Source organism: Phyllobates terribilis, unplaced genomic scaffold (assembly GCF_046119375.1).
Source record: "Phyllobates terribilis strain yellow unplaced genomic scaffold, ASM4611937v1 Scaffold_2__4_contigs__length_985480577, whole genome shotgun sequence".
Lineage (NCBI taxonomy): Eukaryota > Metazoa > Chordata > Amphibia > Anura > Dendrobatidae > Phyllobates > Phyllobates terribilis.
The window spans coordinates 530,746,412-530,763,556 of NW_027362762.1; the positions used below are offsets into that span (position 1 = coordinate 530,746,412).

General features: G+C 42.6%; 1 protein-coding gene across 17 annotated transcripts in view; it reads right to left on the reverse strand.

Moving 5' to 3' along the window:
• EPB41 (erythrocyte membrane protein band 4.1) overlaps positions 1–17,145 on the reverse strand; it is a 176,221-nt gene that overhangs the window by 57,844 nt on the left and 101,232 nt on the right. For all 17 annotated transcript variants that reach the window (XM_073666147.1, XM_073666146.1, XM_073666110.1 and 14 more), the window contains exons 6-7: positions 14,692–14,767; positions 4,180–4,398 (exon numbers count right to left, since the gene is read on the reverse strand). In XM_073666147.1, the coding sequence (XP_073522248.1) occupies positions 4,180–4,398; positions 14,692–14,767 (295 nt within the window). The remainder of the gene's footprint in view (positions 1–4,179; positions 4,399–14,691; positions 14,768–17,145) is intronic.

The window sequence follows — 17,145 nt, forward strand, 5'->3', positions numbered from 1 at the left end:
TTGTGTTCTTGATTCAAGGTCAACAAATAGGGTTATTAGTTTTATTAATTTAGTTTATTAACACAATCTATAATACAGTTAATATGCAATAACCTAAAGCAGATTTAAGAACAGATTTAAAAGCATTAGTAAAGTGATTGCATTGGCGTTTTTCCTACATAAAATGCAGGTCTTTGGGTTTGTTCAGAATAGTTATAATTATACCTCCTGGATTTCCATTGCTTTAGAATATTTTATGGAATTTAGTAGAACACATTTTGGCAGTGTTTTTTTTAAACTATTTACAGACTGCCCACAGACTTTAAATATCCGGATGGTCTACATTTTACTATGCAGTGAAGTTTTAAAGCATCATTGCAGAGAAAGAAGCTGCTCAAGATCGTGCAACTGGTTTTCAGACACAGCCAGACCTAACTTCCCATAAAAAAGCCAGAGAGGGTTTATTACCATATTTGCATTCCCACTCACTTTATGAGGGCTGTGCATACAGTATAGGAAGCACTGACAGTGCTTCCCTCTCCAGACTCGACAATCATGTGAACATAAAGTGTCTGGAGGGAGCAGGAGCTGCTACAGGAGGTTAAATTTGCTCTGTAACTGGGGCTAATATACAAGAAGACAAATTTACATTTCTTTTTTAGTGGTTACTGGTAATCGTAAATGTAAAATTATACACTGATCAAAAAAATAAAGGGAACACTCAAATATCACATCCTAGATCTGAATGAATGAACTATTCTCATTGAATACTTTGTTCTGTAAAAAGTTGAATGTGCTGACAACAAAATCACACAAAAATGGAAATCAAATTTATTGACCGATGGAGGCCTGGAGGCCTGGATTTGGAGTCACCCCCAAAATTAAAGTGGAAAAAAACACTACAGGCTGATCCAACTTTGATATAATGTCCTTAAAACAAGTCAAAATGAGGCTCAGTATTGTGTGTGGCCTCCACATGCCTGTATGACCTCCCTACAACGCCTGGGCATGCTCGTGATGAGGTTGCGGATGGTCTCCTGTGGGATCTCCTACCAGACCTGGACTAAACGCATCCACCAACTCCTGGACAGTCTGTGGTGCAACGTGACGTTGGTGGATGGAGCGAGACATGATGTTCCAGATGTGCTCAATCGGATTCAGGTCTGGGGAACGGGCGGGCCAGTCCATGGCTTCAATGCCTTCATCTTGCAGGAACTGCTGACACACTCCAGCCACATGAGGTCTGGCATTGTCCTGCATTAGGAGGAACCCAGGGCCAACCGCACCAGCATATGGTCTCACAAGGGATCTGAGAATCTAATCTCGGTACCTAATGGCAGTCAGGCTACCTCTGGCAAGCACATGGAGGGCTGTGCGGCCCTCCAAAGAAATGCCACCCCACACCATTACTGATGCACTGCCAAACCGATCATGCTGAAGGATGTTGCAGACAGCAGATCACTCTCCACGGCGTCTCCAGACTCTGCCACATGTGCTCAGTGTGAACCTGCTTTTATCTGTGAAGAGCACAGGGCGCCAGTGGCGACTTTGCCAATCCTGGTGTTCTGTGGCAAATGCCAAGCGTCCTACATGGTGTTGAGCAGTGAGCAAAACCCCCATCTGTGGACGTCGGGCTCTCATATTACCCTCATGGAGTCGGTTTCTAACCCTTTGTGCAGACACATGCACATTTGTGGCCTGCTGGAGGTCATTTTGCAGGGCTCTGGTAGTGCTCCTCCTGCTCCTCCTTGCAAAAAGGCGGAGGTAGTGGTCCTGCTGCTGGGTTGTTGCCCTTCTACGGCCCCATTCACGTCTGCGGGTGTACTGGCCTGTCTCCTGGTAGCGCCTCCAGCCTCTGGACACTATGCTGACAGACACAGCAAACCTTCTCGCCACAGCTCGCATTGATGTGCCATCCTGGATGAGCTGCACTACCTGAGCAACTTCTGTGGGTTGTAGAGTCCGTCTCATGCTACCACGAGTGTGAAAGCACAACCAACATTCAAAAGTTACCAAAACATCAGCCAGAAAGCATTGGTACTGAGATGTGGTCTGAGGTCCCCACCTGCCGAACCACTCCTTTATTGAGGGTGTCTTGATAATTGCCAATAATTTCCATCTATTGTCTATTCCATTTGCACAACAGCATGTGAAATTGATTGTCAATCAGTGTTGCTTCCTAAGTGGACAGTTTGATTTCACAGAAGTTTGATTTACTTGGGAGTTATATTCTGTTGTTTAAGTGTTCCCTTTATTTTTTTGAGCAGTGTATTAAATTATACATGTACATACACACACACAGTGGTGTGAAAAAGTGTTTGCCCCTTCTTGATTTCTTATTCTTTTGCATGTATGTTACACTTAAATGTTTCAGATCACAAAACAAGTTTAAATATTAGACAAAGATAACACAAGTAAACACAAAATGCAGTTTTTAAATGGTCTTTATTACTAAGGGAAAAATAAATCCAAACCTACAGGGCTCTGTGTAAAAAAGTGATTGCCCCCTAAACCTAATAACTGGTTAGGCCACCCTTAGCTGCAGCAACTGCAATCAAGTGTTTGCGACAACTGGCAAGGAGTCTTTTACAACGCTCATCTTTGCAAAATTGTTGTAATACAGCCACATTGGAGAGTTTCCGAGCATAAACTCGGTCATGCCACAGCATCTCAATCAGATTAAGGTCAGGACTTTGACTAGGCCACTCCAAAGTCTCAATTTTGTCTTTCTTAATTGAGTCAGAGGTGGACTTGCTGGTGTGTTTTGGATCATTGTCCTGCTGCATAACATAAGTGTGCTTCAGCTTGAGGTCATGAACAGATGGCCAGACATTCTCCTTCAGGATTTCTTGGTAGAAAGCAGAATTCATGGTTCCATTTACCACACCAAGTTTTCCAGGTCCTGAAAGCAAAACAACCCAAGACCGTCACGCTACCAACACCATATTTTACTGTTGGTATGATGTTCCTTTTCTGAAATGCTGTGTTACTTCTATGCTAGATGTAATGGGACATACACCTTCCAAAAAGTTCAACTTTTGTTTCGTCAGTCCACAGAATATTCTCCCAAAAGTCTTGGTGATCATCAAGATGTTTTCTGGCCAAACTGAGATGAGCCTTTGTTCTTTTTGCTCAGCAGTGGTTTTGGTCTTGGAACTCTGCCGTGCATGCCATTTTTGCCCAGTCACTTTCTTATGGTGGACACTTACCTTAACTGAGGCATGTGAGGCCTGCAGGTTTTTGAATGTTGTTGTGGTGTCTTATGTGACCTCTTAGATGAGTCGTCGCTGCGCTCTTGGGGTAATTTTGGTTGGCCAGCCACTCCTGGGAAGGTTCACCAATGTTACATGTTTTCACCATTTGTGGATAATGGCTCTCACTGTGGTTCGCTGGGGTCCCAAAGCTTTAGAAATGGCTTTATAACCTTTTCCAGACTGATGGATCCCAATTACTTTGTTTCTCATTTGTTCCTGAATTTCTTTGGATCGAGCATGAGGTATAGATTTGAGGATCTTTTGGTCTACTTCACTTTGTCAGGCAGGTCCTATTTAAGTGATTTCTTGATTGAGAACAGGTGTGGCAGGAATCGGGTGTGGGTGTGTGTGTGTGTGTGTGTGTGTGTGCGTGTGTGTGTGTGTGGGGGGGGGGGATGGGGGGGCGAACGCAATCACTTTTTCACACAGGGCCCTGTAGGTTTGGATTTCTCTTAACCTTTGTGTTTACTTGTGTTACCTGTCCTAATATTTAAATTTGTTTGGTGATCTGAAGCATTTAAGTGTGACAAGCATGCAATAGAATACACACACACCACAGCAATAATAATAATAAATAAATATTATATTATATATTACACATACATCTATCATTTTTTTCCTCTATGCCCCTTTGCCCACAAAGAAAAAAATATTTGGATACGCAAATGAGAATATTTTTTTTATAGAGTTAAGTCCACATGTATGAAATAACCCAAAATTGTACCTGTTGAGGAAAAGGGCAAAATGGTACTAAACTTCTTAAATATAAATCATCTTTTTTGTTTAGGTTTTATCTGTGACTTTCTTTTTTTTATTCTCTCTTTAGAATTTCTTATCATCTTAAGATATTAGAGATCACCGAATTGCTCAATTCCATTAGCCAAGTAGTAGCATGTCATCTAAATAACAAATATATAGGGAATGGGTCAAATTTTTGCAGGTTTACCTGTAGGACTTATGTAGCTCTGCAACTTTGACCTCAAGATCCTTAGTCTGATTGGGACTCAGTTTAAACTCGCTGACATATTCTGTGCCATGAAGATCTTCATCATAATCTCCCACTTCTGACTGGACAGTGTATGAACCCAAAAGGGCAAGAGTAGCAAAAGAGCAGGGCAAGCGGCCACCGAGTATATCTTTACGAAGTTGGAGGCAAAGATAATACCTGTAAAATATCAAAGTACCAAAGTCAGAAAGTATATATGATGGTGTTCATTTATCAGAACAGCAAAGACAACTCCTACCCCCATGCAAACAGTAAGAGTCAACATGATCTCACAAATGCATATAAAAGTAGTCTGGCGCAAATCAAGCAACACAAATTACTTTTTATCATTTCTGTGGTTACATACAGTTAGTGTAATTATGCAAAACATACAAGCCATGGCCACCATTTTTTTTACCCATTTTGAGTATTTAAACCATTAAAAAAAATTATAATTTTGTTATTTTAAAATATATAAAAACACTGTATTTGTATCTTCAACTCCTAAGCAAAAATACATTTTAAATTTAAGTCTAATCCTAAAGTCAAATTTGCTCCTGTTGGTCCACAGTTTTTGCTAACCCTCTGAATCTAGGTCTGCAGTACAATCATGGAAATTAATGAAGCAAAGTACAGTATTTTTTTCCTTCAAAAAGTACTGCAACAGAGATAGACTTCATTAAATAGAATCTGTCACCAGGTTCTTCCATTCTAACAAGTTGCCACCACCTTTTAGTGCTTTGTAGAAACATCCCTACAACCTCTTTACATAAACTTGGATGGCTCACATCACGTGTCAAACTGTCGCCCGCAGGGTGAGTATATTTGGCCCGCGATGCTGAGCGGGTCATCCGCCTGGCATTGCACTTTCAACTGTATCGGCATCCTAGAAGCAGAAGATATGAAAATACCATGAAGACAAGGGAGCAGAGCGGGAACCAGCAGAGGTGAATATATTATACAATATAATATAGTATAATGGGCCCCCACATTAAAAAATATATTATATATATTCTTTTTTAATGTGGGGGCCCACTATACTGTATGGGGGGGGACTATGTGGGGCCCACTATACTGTATGGGGGGGGGGACTATGTGGGGCCCACTATACTGTATGGGGGGGGACTATGTGGGGCCCACTATACTGTATGGGGGGGGGGACTATGTGGGGCCCACTATACTGTATGGGGGGGGGGACTATGTGGGGCCCACTATACTGTATGGGGGGGGACTATGTGGGGCCCACTATACTGTATGGGGGGACTATGTGGGGCCCACTATACTGTATGGGGGGACTATGTGGGGCCCACTATACTGTATGGGGGGACTACGTGGGGCCCACTATACTGTATAGAGGACTACGTGGGGCCCACTATACTGTATAGAGGACTATGTGGGGCCCACTATACTGTATAGAGGACTATGTGGGGCCCACTATACTGTATGGGGGGCCCACTATACTGTATGGGGGGACTACGTGGGGCCCACTATACTGTATGGGGGGACTACGTGGGGCCCACTATACTGTATGGGGGGACTATGTGGGGCCCACTATACTGTATGGGGGGGGACTATGTGGGGCCCACTATACTGTATGGGGGGGGACTATGTGGGGCCCACTATACTGTATGGGGGGACTATGTGGGGCCCACTATACTGTATGGGGGGACTATGTGGGGCCCACTATACTGTATGGGGGGACTATGTGGGGCCCACTATACTGTATGGGGGGACTATGTGGGGCCCACTATACTGTATGGGGGGACTATGTGGGGCCCACTATACTGTATGGGGGGACTACGTGGGGCCCACTATACTGTATAGAGGACTATGTGGGGCCCACTATACTGTATAGAGGACTATGTGGGGCCCACTATACTGTATGGGGGGCCCACTATACTGTATGGGGGGACTACGTGGGGCCCACTATACTGTATGGGGGGACTACGTGGGGCCCACTATACTGTATGGGGGGACTACGTGGGGCCCACTATACTGTATGGGGGGACTATGTGGGGCCCACTATACTGTATGGGGGGACTATGTGGGGCCCACTATACTGTATGGGGGGACTACGTGGGGCCCACTATACTGTATGGGGGACTACGTGGGGCCCACTATACTGTATGGGGGACTACGTGGGGCCCACTATACTGTATGGGGGACTACGTGGGGCCCACTATACTGTATGGGGGACTACGTGGGGCCCACTATACTGTATGGGGGGACTATGTGGGGCCCACTATACTGTATGGGGGGACTACGTGGGGCCCACTATACTGTATGGGGGACTACGTGGGGCCCACTATACTGTATGGGGGACTACGTGGGGCCCACTATACTGTATGGGGGGACTACGTGGGGCCCACTATACTGTATGGGGGACTACGTGGGGCCCACTATACTGTATGGGGGGACTACGTGGGGCCCACTATACTGTATGGGGGGACTACGTGGGGCCCACTATACTGTATGGGGGGACTACGTGGGGCCCACTATACTGTATGGGGGACTATGTGGGGCCCACTATACTGTATGGGGGACTATGTGGGGCCCACTATACTGTATGGGGGACTATGTGGGGCCCACTATACTGTATGGGGGACTATGTGGGGCCCATTATACTGTATGGGGATTACAGTTGGAAAATCATACTTGGGTCACCATTCTTTTTCCGGGGGATTGAGGTAGGGGGGTACAGTGAGGTCATAATACCGTGCATGTGGAGGGTACCGTGGGGGTATCATACTGTGTTTCGGGGCACTTTTGTTTGCATCATACTATATTATTCAAGTTTTTTTTATCCTTTGTTATTATACATTTAAATTATGCCATTGGGTAATATGCTTTTAGCTGCCCTTACATAACATATTATTCCAATATTTTAGTCTAAGAACTATTAATTAAAATGTACTTTGTTCGGGGGAAAACCCATCCCCTTTAAGTTTATTTCCATATGAAATGGTTCATCATTATATTTGTTAAGGAAAAAGTTTCTCAATTGTAGACTTTTTTTTTAAATAAATATTCAAGCTGGCCCATGACTTTGTCCAAGCTTTTAATTTTGACTCATTTTTATAGCTGTCCTGCAGTGTTTGGTAATGGACCACGAATGCTACTATGGTCTAGTAGTCGTCTCTTGACCATGCTCAGCACTCCTTAGTCTTTGATTAACATGGATGACATCTACTGGACCATCCGCACAGCTCGAAAAAACCTTGTTCCTGCGCAGATGTAATCTAGCCCGGCGCATGCACGATTTGCTCTTTCGTATTGAGGGCAGAGCAACCATTTCATCTGTGCACGAGCAGGACGGGCTGCGTGGATGATGTAGGAAATGTTATCCACATCAATAAAAACCAAAGTGGTGGCAATTGCATGGACACAGTCCGGAGATGCCCATCGGGCTGCTCAGTGCCCCTTATATAGCATAGCATAATTCTAAAAGACATTTTATGAGGTTTTCAAGGCTACTGGATTTATACAAAAGGGTTGTAGGGATGTTAATAAAGATAGCCAAAAGATGGTGGCAACGGATTACATAAGGAATACCTAGTAACTAGCTCTCTTTAAAGTCAGTAGAAACTTTTAATGTCTCTTTGTATCTGTCAAAAAAAGGATGCCACAGGGGTTATAACTCAGATATGATCACAATCAATGACACTAATGTCACCAGAACCTTAAAAAAAATAAAAAAAAAAGATATAAGAGCATGGGGGGCAAGTCACTGCACTTGGAAGAAAAAGTACAAGTGCAATGACTCACCCTCGTCCAATTTAATTTGTATTTGGCTTCTACGTTTGATGTCTCATGACTAGCACATCTGATTTCTAAAAAAGGTATCTTCTATTGTGGGACAAGCACCAAAACCTTCATTTACATATGGTTAAAACATGGCTCCGTGCAGTCTCCATCCCCTCGATGTCACCAAGGGAAGGGGTTAAAGGGAATGGGTCATCAGAAATTTCCTTTTGCTTTAATCCCTTCCCCCCCTACAAGACTGTTTGCACATTAATGACCAGGCCAAGTTTTACAATTCTGACCACTGTCACTTTATGAGGTAATTACTCTGGAACGCTTCAACGGATTCAGTGATTCTGAGATTGTACTTCATGATAGTGGTAATATTTCATCGATATGACTTGCGTTACTCTGTGAAAAAATTTGGTGAAAATGTAGCAATTTTCAAACTTTGAAATTTTAAGCCCTTAAATCAGAGCGATGTCATAAAATAGTTAATAAATAACATTTCCCACATGTCTATTTTACATCAGCACAATTTTTTAAACAATTTTTTTTATTAGGAAAGGTTATTATAAGGGTTAAAAGTTCACCAGCGACTTCACATTTTTCCAAAAAATTTACAAAACTTTTTTTTTTGTTAGGGACCACATCATATTTGAAGTGACTGAGGGGCTTTTATGACTGAAAATACCCAAAAGTGACACCATTGTAAAAACTGCACCCCTCAAGGTGCTCAGAACGACATTCAAGAGGTTTATTAACCCTTCAGGTGCTTTATAGGAATTTATGGAAAGTGAAAGAAAAAAAATTAACATTTAAGCTTTTATTCACAGAAATTTTACTTTAGAGGCAATTTTTATTTTCGCAAGGGTGCCAGGAAAAAATGTACCACAAAATGTGTTATGTAATTTCTCCTGAGCATGCAGATACCCCATATGTGGGGGAAAACCACTGTTTGGGCGCACAGCAGGGAAGGAGCGCCATTTGACTGCAAAATATGCTGGAATAATTAGCGGACGCCATGTTGCATTTGGAGAGCCCCTGATGTGCCTAAACAGTGGAAACCCCCCACAAGTGACACCATTTTGGAAACTAGACCTCTCAGGGAACTTATCTAGATGTGTGATGAGCACCTTTAACCCCCAGGTGCTTCACAGAAGTTTATAACATTGAGCCGTGAAAATAAAAATTTCACATATTTCCCACAAAAATGTTTATAACCCCAAATTTTGCATTTACATAAAGGTAACAGGAGAAATTGCATTGTACAATTTGTTGTTCTCTTGAGTACGCCGATACCCAATATGTGGAGGAAACTGTTTGGGCGCACAACATGGCTCGGAAGGGAAGGAGCGCTATTTGACGTTTTGAATGCAAAATTTGCTGGAATAATTAGCCCCTGATGTGCCTAAACAGTGGAGAACCCCCACAAGTGACCCAATTTTGGAAACTTGACCCCTCAAGGAATTTATTTAGATGTGTGGTGAGCACCTTGAACACCCAGGGTGCTTCACAGAATTTTACAATGTTGATCTGTGAAAATGAAAAAAAAAAAATGCTGTTTTAGCCCCCAATTTTCTCATTTTCACAAGGATAGCAGCAAAGAATGGACCCCAAAATTTGTTGTGCAATTTCTCCTGAGTACGCAGATACCCAATATGTGGTCGAAAACTACTTTTGAGGCACAGAGGAAGGTTCAGAAAGGATGAAGCCCCATATACAGTAAAGGAAATAATTATTTGATCCCTTGCTGTTTTTGTAAGTTTGCCCACTGACAAAGATATGAACAGTCTATAATTTAGTCTATAATCATTTAGGCGTGCAGTGAGCATGTTGACACCACATATGCCTCTCAGAATTTTATACCATTGGACGGTAAAGAAAGAATAATTACATTTTTATCAAAGTTTTGTTTTAGTCCCAGATTTTACATTTTCACACTAGGAAATAGATAAAAATGGCACCAAAATTTTTTGTCAAACAATTTCTGCTGAATGTAGAAATACCCCCTATGTGGCTGTACACTACTGCTTTGCCATACAGCGAGACTCGGGAGGGATGGAGCGCCATTTGCCTTCTGGAGCACAGATTTCCCTAGAATAGTTTGTGGACTCTATATACAGAGCCCCTAAGTGCTAGAAGAGCAGAATCCCCCCTCAAGTGACCCCACTTTGGAAACTATACCCCTTTGGGAATTTTTCTACAGGTGTGGTGAGGATTTTAACTACATTAGTGAAGACTTGCTTTTTTATTGGATTGAGTCTATGCTTTTATTGTGATCCAAAATGTTAAGTAAAATGTTCCCATTTATCCTGTGCTCTACGCGGAGCACTGATATTGGGGTTTCCATTTAAATCTCCAAGTGACGCAATTCAGATGAAACCCCAAAGGGATCCATTCACTATAATGAGGCAGCAGAGTTACTATGGATTCAGTCCAGCCTCTGTCCAGCTGTATCTTTTTTCCAGAGGTGCACAAAACTGTGGCCGACGGCACTTTCATGCACGCCTAAAAAGACGGACACTGTCTAATCATAGGCCAGACAGTGTCAACAGTGCCTACATCTGCCTCATTATAGAGAATCTTCCACCAGGGGCTTCTATGATTCAAGTATTTCAGAGATTTACACGGAAACCCAGGAGTAAGTGCTCTGACTAGAGCACAGGAAAAATGTGCGCCGGGCATTACTGCAATCTTTGGGAGACAGAATGAACAAATCAGCAGCAGGTGAAGAATTGGTTTTATTTATTTTTTACGCCGTTCCTTGTGTGGTATAAGTGATTAGAAGTCTTTATTCTTCGGGTCGATGCGATTACAACGATATCAGATTTATATCGAGGTTTTATGTTTGGCAGCTGTCACACACTAAAAGACACTTTTTGTTGCAAAAACTCATTGCCATATTTTTGAGAGCTATAATTTTTCTATATTTCTGCTGACAGTTGTGTGTGGGCTTGTTTTTTGCAGAATGAATTGACGTTTTTATTGGTATCATTTTTGGGCACATGACGTTTTTTGATCGCTTTCTATTCTGATTTCTGGTAGACGGAATGAACAAAACCCATCAATTCTGGAATGGTTTTGTTTTTTTTTAATGCTGCTCCGAGTGTGGTAAAATTGATAAGACCGCTTTATTCTTCGGGTCAGTAGAATTACAGCGATACCACTTTTATATCGTTTTATGTTTTGGCGCTTTTACACAAACACTAGCGTTATTCTTAGAGCTATAACTTTTTTATTTTTCCGCTGATGGAGCTGTATGGTGGCTGTTTTTTTCCAGGACAAGATGACGTTATCAGCTATACCATGTTTTTTTACATTCATCTTTTTGGTCGCGTTTTATTCTACTTTTTGTTCGGTGGTATGAGGATAAAGCATCTTTTTTTTTTTTTTTTATGGTGTTCACTAAAGGGGCTAACTAGTGGGACAGTTTTATAGGTCAGGTTGTTCCAGAAGCGGTGATAACAAATATATGTACGTTTATTGTTTTTTTTTTCCCATAAAATATATATTAGACCCATAAATATTATGTGATTATTTTTTTTTAAATATATATTTGTACAATTTTTTTTTTAACCTTGTCCCACTATGGCATTTTCACTTTCTGCTGTGTGATTGCAGTTATAAAGCATTGCAGTGCTCCTGCATTGCTATGCCTTATAACGGTCAGCCCTACAGACACAAGTTAGTTAGATCATGTGTGGCGCCCCTGAGGGTTCGGTCGCCACAGAGGTACTGCATCTCACCCAGAGGTGTGGCATCTCACTCTCAGGTAAGGAAGGAGTACAGCTCGGGACCCTAACACCTGCATCCAACACGTACCAGCAGTGGGGGCAGGGCAAGATTGCTCCTAAGGGAGAGCATAGTCCCGGGTCCCTAGCTGTTGGGAGTAGCTATGTACTGGGTGTGGGTGGAGGAAGTAGCTTAGGGGAGCACATGAGAGGAAGGTATAAATAGAGAAGCCATCTTGTTTAGAGGAGAACAGAAGAGATCAGTCTGAGAGGAGAAGTGGAAGGGGCAGAGGCTTTGCAGGAGCTCTGCTCAGGCGGAGGGCCTGAGGAGAGGCCCAAGACTGAAGGAGAAGGAGAGAGGAGCAAGAAGGGCTCCAGGAACGAAGAAGGGACCCCAGGGGTACGGGCAGTGCTGGAGGCCACCCGTACGCCCAAATCCACCAGGAGGTGGAGGGGTCAGGCCACCCAAAGGGGACCGGTCCCTCAACTAGCAGAGTACTCTATGTCTCAACTAGAAACCGGAGGCTGCAGTATTTCAAGTCCTGCAGCCAACAGTCCATATCAGTCTCACCAAGAAGGTAGCTATAGAGGACCCAGGGGACGGAACAGACGTCGCCCGACAAGGCCCGCAGGTACTGGATTGGGACACTTGGTATGAGGTGCAGGGAAACGGCCAGAGAAAGAACACACAGAAGGGGTTCCCGCTAAGTACTCTGGAGATATCTGAGGGTGGACTGAACCCCTCCCTGAGTAAGCGCAGCACGACGAGGGAAGTTACCCTGGTACCTGTAACTTGGACTGCAACAACCGTGAGTAAAGACCTTGAGGACTGCTCCTACTATCTCTGATTATTAGCTGTGCCATCACCCCTGCACTACAACGCCCAGCATCATCTACTTCATTACCTATAACATCTACACTGCCCTGGAGCTAAGCTCTACCTGTGGAGAGCCACACCAGCTTTGCTGCAGTAACATCAGCTCCAGAGGACCGGCTCTGCAGTGGCGGCTCCCTTTAGCCGCATACCACAGGTGGCGTCACGAACTTTGTACATAAATCCCCTGTAAATATTCCCCTTTTGAACGACCGCCCTGGGTCACTGCCACTGTGACATCTCCCCAAGCAACAACCGGCCCGGCACCGAGTACCCCACGGCCCAGGGGGCGCGTCACATGCCCTGCGCAACTACCTTGATGCAATCACGGGGTCTCCGATCCAAGAGCAGAGGGACTTCAATCCCCCTGCCTGCTTGCTAAATGCTGCGATCGCAGCATTTAGGGGGTGAAAGTGCAGGGAGTGGAGCGGGCACCACTCCTCGCACTGAGTGCCGGGTGTCAGCTGCCAGAATCAGTGGACACCCAGCGTCAATCACGAGCACAAAAATCGCCTGGATGTACTCAGTACGTCCAAGGTCGGTAAGTATTTACTAACCAGGATGAACTGAGTACTTCCAAGGTTGGGAAGGGGTTAATAAGGTTTTTATGCCAAATGTTTTTTCTTTTTTTTTTTTTTATTCTATTCTTGTAATGTACTATCATTCCAGTTATCACAAGTTTTTTCTAATGTTTCTTTGATATGTTCACACTGGCCATTGGGGCTTTTTTAGATTTCAACTTCCTGTGTCAGGAACCTACACATTTTCATTTGTCACAATGTACAGATTCCGGCATATCTTTCGTATTGAAGCATCAAATGAGCATGTGCAAATGTCACTGAAGAGAGAAGGAGCAGAGTCCGCTATGACATCGCCTATCATTAATGGTGGATCCTGTATTAATAGCTGTGTATACAGGCATCATCAGTCACGGTAATTCTGCCTCCGATAAGGAAACTGCTGGAAACTTTCTAAAGTGACAGGAAGTAGGAGTCTAGTGGGGCATTAAGCCTGAAAGATAATCGTGAACGATCATTGTTAATTCTTGTTTCACAATTATCTTGCGCGTACAGTAAAAGAATAATTCTCGGCGGCGCATCATCCTATGTAAACTCTCAGTGCCGAGAACCATGGCAGCCTATGCAGACTGAGCCATCTAGTATAGATGGCTAAGTGCACATTGTTTGCTTTGGTCTACCTGTGTAAAGGAGCATTCAAACGATCACCGATTGGCAAGTTTACTGATCGGTGGTCATATCATGCCGCTGGTCAAAATTCTTATGGTCAGCATTGCAGTATAAGCTCCCTGATACATCCAGGCCAAGGTCCACAATGTCTGAAAAATTGGTCATTATACATATTGTACTTTATGCTGACACTAATAATAATAATAATAATCTTTATTTTTATATAGCGCTAACATATTCCGCAGCGCTTTACATACATTATCGTTGCTGTCCCCATTGGGGCTCACAATCTAGATTTCCTATCAGTATGTCTTTGGACACTACAATAAAGCCAAATTTGATTTTGTGATTGCATCTCCTCAAGTGTCGTGGTTATTTTTCATGTGTGAAAACGACAAGATTACTAATTTTACGTTTAAATAAAGATCGCTATACTGGAGGGAAAAACAAAACTGTGCCAACATTTAACAAAAAATAAATAAATGGAACACAAAAACCTCATTTCAACGAGTCATTTTTTAATGACAAATTCCTTTTAAATTAATTGACACAAATTATAATATTGCATTGTGGCACTTACTTGCAATGGTTTAAACAGGGTTGTCCAGATGTCCATGTGACTTAAGACTTATGAATCCTCACATCACGCACCATGAGTGCTGTCAGGATTCTCCAGTGCCGACAGCAAGACTGGGTGGTCATGTGACCCCAAGTATGTGATACGCATATTTCCAGCCACATTTTGACTAGACATGGAGTCTAGTCGCTCTCTCGCGCTCATCTAGTCGGAATGTGGCCAGGAGTATACATAACGCATTCTTCCAATCACATTGCTGCCTGCTCCTAGTGTCAGTAAATCCTGACAGTGCACGCTGTGGAAATTGAAAACACACTATTGTTGGAGCCGAGCATATGACAATAGCATAAGAGACTTTACCTGGTTATATCTTCTGTCAGCTGAGCAGGATCAGGAGGATAAAATTTCACATTAAAGGTGAAATCCCATGGGGCTCCTATAAATTAACCAGAAATTTACAAATTACAAATTGAGGGGGGAAAAAAAGTTAATATTGAACCTTTTACTATTATAAGATGTGACATCTTGCTGAGGCTAATCAAGAGTTAAATGGAAAATCGCATATTAAAAGCCAGACTTACAGCGCAAAATAATACCAAAGTAGTGAGGGGGCACGAAGCTGTATGTGACAGAAGGATGATCACACAAAGGTAAAGAATCAATTTTTCTTTGTTATCAAACAAACCCCTTTCACAGGATGCAAGTGAAGATACTCAAAGTTGTAGAAATAGCAGATAAGGAATAGTACAATGAAGAGTTCCAAGAAAAGATGCCCCAGAATTATTATTACATTGAGAATAGTTAGTTGTTCACTAAAACAGACAAGTCAGAAGCTGACAGATCCTCTAAGTTCAAGGTGCGGTAATTTCCCCCTTGATTGATTGGGCATGATCCACTATTAAGTTAATAGACTGTTTATACGCTTTAGCTGAATACCTGCTCCTTGCGATTCTGTGAGGAAACCGCTCAAGAGCAGCTAAATGTGCTGAGCTGCTCTGGCCACCGCCTACAATTGCGGCCTAATGGCTTTGCAGTTATTTTGCACTTGACCCATGATCAATGGACATCTGAATTTGGCCTAATGCTCAAGTTTGGGGCTTTGAAATGCTACATTAATTGTCAATGGAAAAAGATAAGTGCTGTTCTCTGCTATCTTACAATACATTTTAGAGCCCTGTTCACAAGGATCAGTGGGGATCCAAGCAGTTAAACTCCACCGACATGTAGCTCTTTGAAATACAAGACCAGCAAAACCTTTACATAGCCAGTCCTTTCTCCATTCCTGAGAAATCAGTGTTTGAATGGATATGCAAATGATGCTATAGCGCTGAAGCCTCTGTCACTCCAGCTCTATTGCCTGCCCAGTGCCGCCTCCTCTGGCTTGACTGACTGCTTCTTTGTCCTAAGTCACACAACATAGAAGCTGGCAGTCAAGCAAAAGGAAGCAGCGCTGGGAGGGAAATAGAGCTGGAGTGACAGAGGCTTCAGATCTATAGCGTCATTTGCGTATCAATTCAAAAGCTGATTTCTCAGTAACAGAGGAATGTTCTGACCATGTAAAAGTATTGATGGATTGGTCTTTGAAAGCGCTACATGCACATATAAATAGTTTGGGGGTGAAATGCTTCTGACAGATTCCCTTTAAGTAGAGTGCTGTGTATTTAGTGAAAAATCTAATGCATAAATGTAAGTTGAGAACTGCATTGCTTTCAGCTGTCTAACGGTGCCAGAAAAGTTTATCTTTTTTGCCATTTCAGAATAACACTTATAAACGCCATTTCAGAAATAGCTAAACAACTAAAACGCTTTCTTTGGAAAAGACTTTAAATGAAGGCCACATAAAAATTGCTGGTTAATAGCTCAGATTTCTTCTTACAGGCAAATAAACTAGAAATATTCCCGATTCTTACTCTCTAATCACAGCTCGTTTACTTGGTACTCGGTTTTAACCCACTTTAATGTGGCAATTTTCATACTCTTCCTGCCCTTCTTCCAAGAGCCATAACTTTAATTTTCCTGTCGGGGGTTTTTTTTTTGCATGACAAGTTAGGTTTTTAATGACACCATTTATTGTACCATACAAATGTACTGGAAAATGGGTAAAAAATTCCAAGTGTGGTGAAAGAAAAGCAATTCCTTTACAGTTTTTTGGCTGATGTTTTTCCGGCATTTAATGTGTGGTAAAAATGACCTGGCAACATGACGTTCCAAGTCAGTATTATTATGGCGATGGTTTTATGAAGAAAAATAGAGATATAAATGAGCATTACAGTAGAAGTAACATTTCATCCACAGGTTAAACTGACTGGTGCAATAGGATTCACCCCTTAGAGGAAACACTTCACCTTTGTCTGGAGAATAAGGGCTTTGGGAACTTTTAGGGCATGTGCACACATTGAGTATTTGAATGCACCATTTCGAAATCTCTTGGTAGGAAAAACGCAGCATACAATACGCGTGAGCTTGATGTGCTTTTGGACAGCAATGAATACTATAGAGATAGATATACTGACTGACAGACATGATTGCACAATCTCGACATAAAATTGCACCCTGTGGAGCTTATTAGACATTTTTTTATGATTAAATAAATGAATGATTGAATAATGAAAAAAAATAAATGACATAGGCCCCCATTTTTTTGTAACCAGCAAAGGTAAAGCAGACAGCTGAGAGCTGATATTATCAGGTTGGGAAGTTTCCCTGGTTATTGAGCCCTTCCCAAACTAAAAATACCAGTCCGCAGCCGCCCCAGAAGTGGAGCATCACATTACATGCGCCAACTGTGGCGCTTTGGCTCTTCCCAATTGTCCT